The sequence below is a fragment of the Montipora capricornis genome, chromosome 8 (assembly GCF_036669925.1).
Source record: "Montipora capricornis isolate CH-2021 chromosome 8, ASM3666992v2, whole genome shotgun sequence".
Classification (NCBI taxonomy): domain Eukaryota; kingdom Metazoa; phylum Cnidaria; class Anthozoa; order Scleractinia; family Acroporidae; genus Montipora; species Montipora capricornis.
Genome location: NC_090890.1, coordinates 15,338,125 through 15,340,763, shown reverse-complemented (window position 1 = coordinate 15,340,763; position 2,639 = coordinate 15,338,125). Strand labels below are relative to the sequence as shown.

The 2,639-nt window shown below is 45.4% G+C and overlaps 2 protein-coding genes across 2 annotated transcripts; both read right to left on the bottom strand.

Moving 5' to 3' along the window:
* Positions 1–436: 436 nt before the first annotated feature.
* Positions 437–1,150, bottom strand: LOC138013742 (integrase/recombinase xerD homolog). The gene has a single exon (XM_068860816.1). It carries the CDS (start codon positions 1,148–1,150, stop codon positions 437–439), a length of 714 nt encoding a protein of 237 aa, XP_068716917.1.
* A 350-nt stretch (positions 1,151–1,500) lies between these two features.
* On the bottom strand, positions 1,501–2,175 carry LOC138014296 (uncharacterized protein F23F12.8-like). Its single transcript, XM_068861343.1, has one exon. It carries the CDS (start codon positions 2,173–2,175, stop codon positions 1,501–1,503), a length of 675 nt encoding a protein of 224 aa, XP_068717444.1.
* Positions 2,176–2,639: the final 464 nt, after the last annotated feature.

The window sequence follows — 2,639 nt, the reverse complement described above, 5'->3', positions numbered from 1 at the left end:
GAAGGCTTTACAAAAGTGAAATTAGAACAGCCGATCCTACCAGACTGGATGCATTGTACCTGCGAAAGAAAGAACTGAAAAACTGAAAGAAGAAATTAAACGAAACGAAAGGAAAGAACGCGGTTGTTCTGAAGTCTAGATGATAACCACGTGTTATACCCGGTCTTATATACCCCTACATCCCTACTCATGATGCTCCGGCCTGGAAGCTAGGCCCTTGTTGTATCTCGTGCCGACAAAATAGTTATTTCAGCCTTATTCGCAAGCTCACTCGTCGGAAATAACATATTTTGTCTCCACTCCACAACAAATAACAACACAGTATGGCTGAACCAAATAAGTTTATTATGGGAGGGCTTGGCGAGAACCACCCCTATATAGAGTGACAAAGAATTGGGCAAAGGCGTGATAAATAGACACTAAAAGCTTACATGGCTTAGAGTCCAAGGAACTTGGAAACAGAGAGTCTTTGATCCAGATCGTCATCGACATATATGTCTTTGGCTTTCGTCGACTTCCAGCGACCGTGTCGCTGAAACACTCTGTCGCTGACGCCACTGTTAGCTGCCATAGTCGCACCACCTGAACGCAGAGAGTGCAGCTCGAACTTGGAAGGGTCAGCCCCGATGGTCTTCAAATCCCGCCTGAAAGCTTGTCTCATAGTGCTGTAACTAATAGGCTTATCGGGGGCTATCAACTTACAAGAATCCTTACCCTTAGAAATGGGTCGAAAAATCAGATCCCTGGAATCTGGAGGAATTTTAAATTTGGGAAGATACTTTTTGAGGAGCTTGACAGGACACGCGGGACTAGGGAGCACAGAAATAATTACTTTGTCTCCCCGACGAAGCTGGTCGTTCTTACTTTTGGGGACTTTAATAACCATGAACACCTCGTTAAAGAAAATGTCATTCCTCCTTATCCTGGAGACATCATCGAACCTAAAGAAGCCGGCAAATGACAAAACATACAAGGTAATATTGCGCAATTCAACAGAGTTTTCAAGGTTAGAACTGCTAATAATATCATGAGTCACACTAGATGAAATAGGCTCCTTGCTGTTAAGAATAGCAGTACCAAGAATTCTTTTTGAAGCAGACCTGACGGCCTCGACGATGGGGTTATCCGTGGGGGAGGGGATACCAGCCATACTATGTGCCCACTTTATGCCATAAAAGGCAGAATCAATTACACTAGGGGAATGGGATTGCTCAATAAGGTGTTGCAAGAACAATGCAACGTGAAAAGGTTTAGCGGGGAAAACATTCCCGTCAAACGTACTAATGGCGAAATCCTTCCACTTGCGGTAAGCGCGGTGGTACAGCAAGGATGTACTGTTGGCCTTTGAGAACAGTATTGTCGTCTTCAATCTCTCAGCTAACTCTTGGATGGGACCGTCTGGCAGAGGGTCTTGACCAAAGTCCCAAAAACCGGATTGGAAGATATCTGATAAAACCTGCTTATCTAGTCACTTTGAAGTTGGAGAGACGGACTGCTTTGTCATCGCGGCCAGCAAGAACGCCAATGGCCGGTCTTTCCACAAGCGAAGCATGTGCCAATGTTAGGGCGACGCGGCAGGAAACCAGAAGTGGCAGTGGCTGGCTGGTGGGAGTGAGTTTGGAATTGGGAACTTGGAGACGAAACCGACCCGCGGAGTGGTGAAGATCTTTTGGTCGCAGCCATTGCTGAAGACTTCTTCCTCTTTCGAGATGACATAATCGCACGGGCGCGTCTCTCAGCACTGTAGATGCGTTTTTTGTCCTCCGAATCGGCTGCTAGATCGTGTTGTTTGTATTCTTCGACCGTACTCCAACCGTATTCAGACTTGTCAGCAAGAAGAATACGTTTTTGCCGTTCCACGAGCAATTTCTCACCTTCTTCGAGGTCGGACTTCACTTTCTGAAGGTTGGACTTCTCGGCGGCGGATTTGGCGCTGTCGAAGGTCTCCGCAAGTTTGAGATTGAACTTATACTGGTCTTCGTTGGCTTTTCTTTTAAACTTGTGCGGTTCTTGAAATTTCAATTTCTTGATCTCTTTCATTTGCTGTTCTGTCGAACTTTCGTTGGCATGCTTAATTTGACCTGCGGTGTCCATGAGCATCTCCTTAAAGGAGGCCATTAACTGATGGTTGTTGGCTTGAATTAGGTCGGACACTTCGTCTTTGGTAACCGACATTACACACGGCAAAGTGAAGAAATTAAACGAAACGAAAGGAAAGAACGCAGTTGGTTCTGATGCCTAGATGACAACCACGTGTTATACGCGGTCTTATATACCCCTACATCCCTACCCATGATGCCCTGGCCTGGAACCTAGGCCCTTGTTGTATCTCGTGCCGACAAAATAGTTATTTCAGCCTTATTCGCAAGCTCGCTCGTCGGAAATAACATTTTATCATACTACAGCCCTAACCCTCTTAAAAGCATGTATTATACATTGTCTAACATATAAAGATTGGGCTTCCTGTGCATTTCCTTCTGACATGTGCACCCCCCTAGCCAATATCCTAGATCCGCCCTTGCACTTGAACATCAGCATGTTTGGTCACCAAGCAATGTTTGGTGTTGTTTAAACGCCAAACATTTCCCGTTTGCGAGGCCCTTATTTGTAATCGAAATTGAAAAGGAATGCTTTTCGAA

Bases quoted from the DNA above. Each gene is read 5' to 3' on its own strand.
- LOC138014296 (XM_068861343.1), bottom strand. From the start codon at position 2,175: ATGTCGGTTACCAAAGACGAAGTGTCCGACCTAATTCAAGCCAACAAC.
- LOC138013742 (XM_068860816.1), bottom strand. From the start codon at position 1,150: ATGGCTGGTATCCCCTCCCCCACGGATAACCCCATCGTCGAGGCCGTC.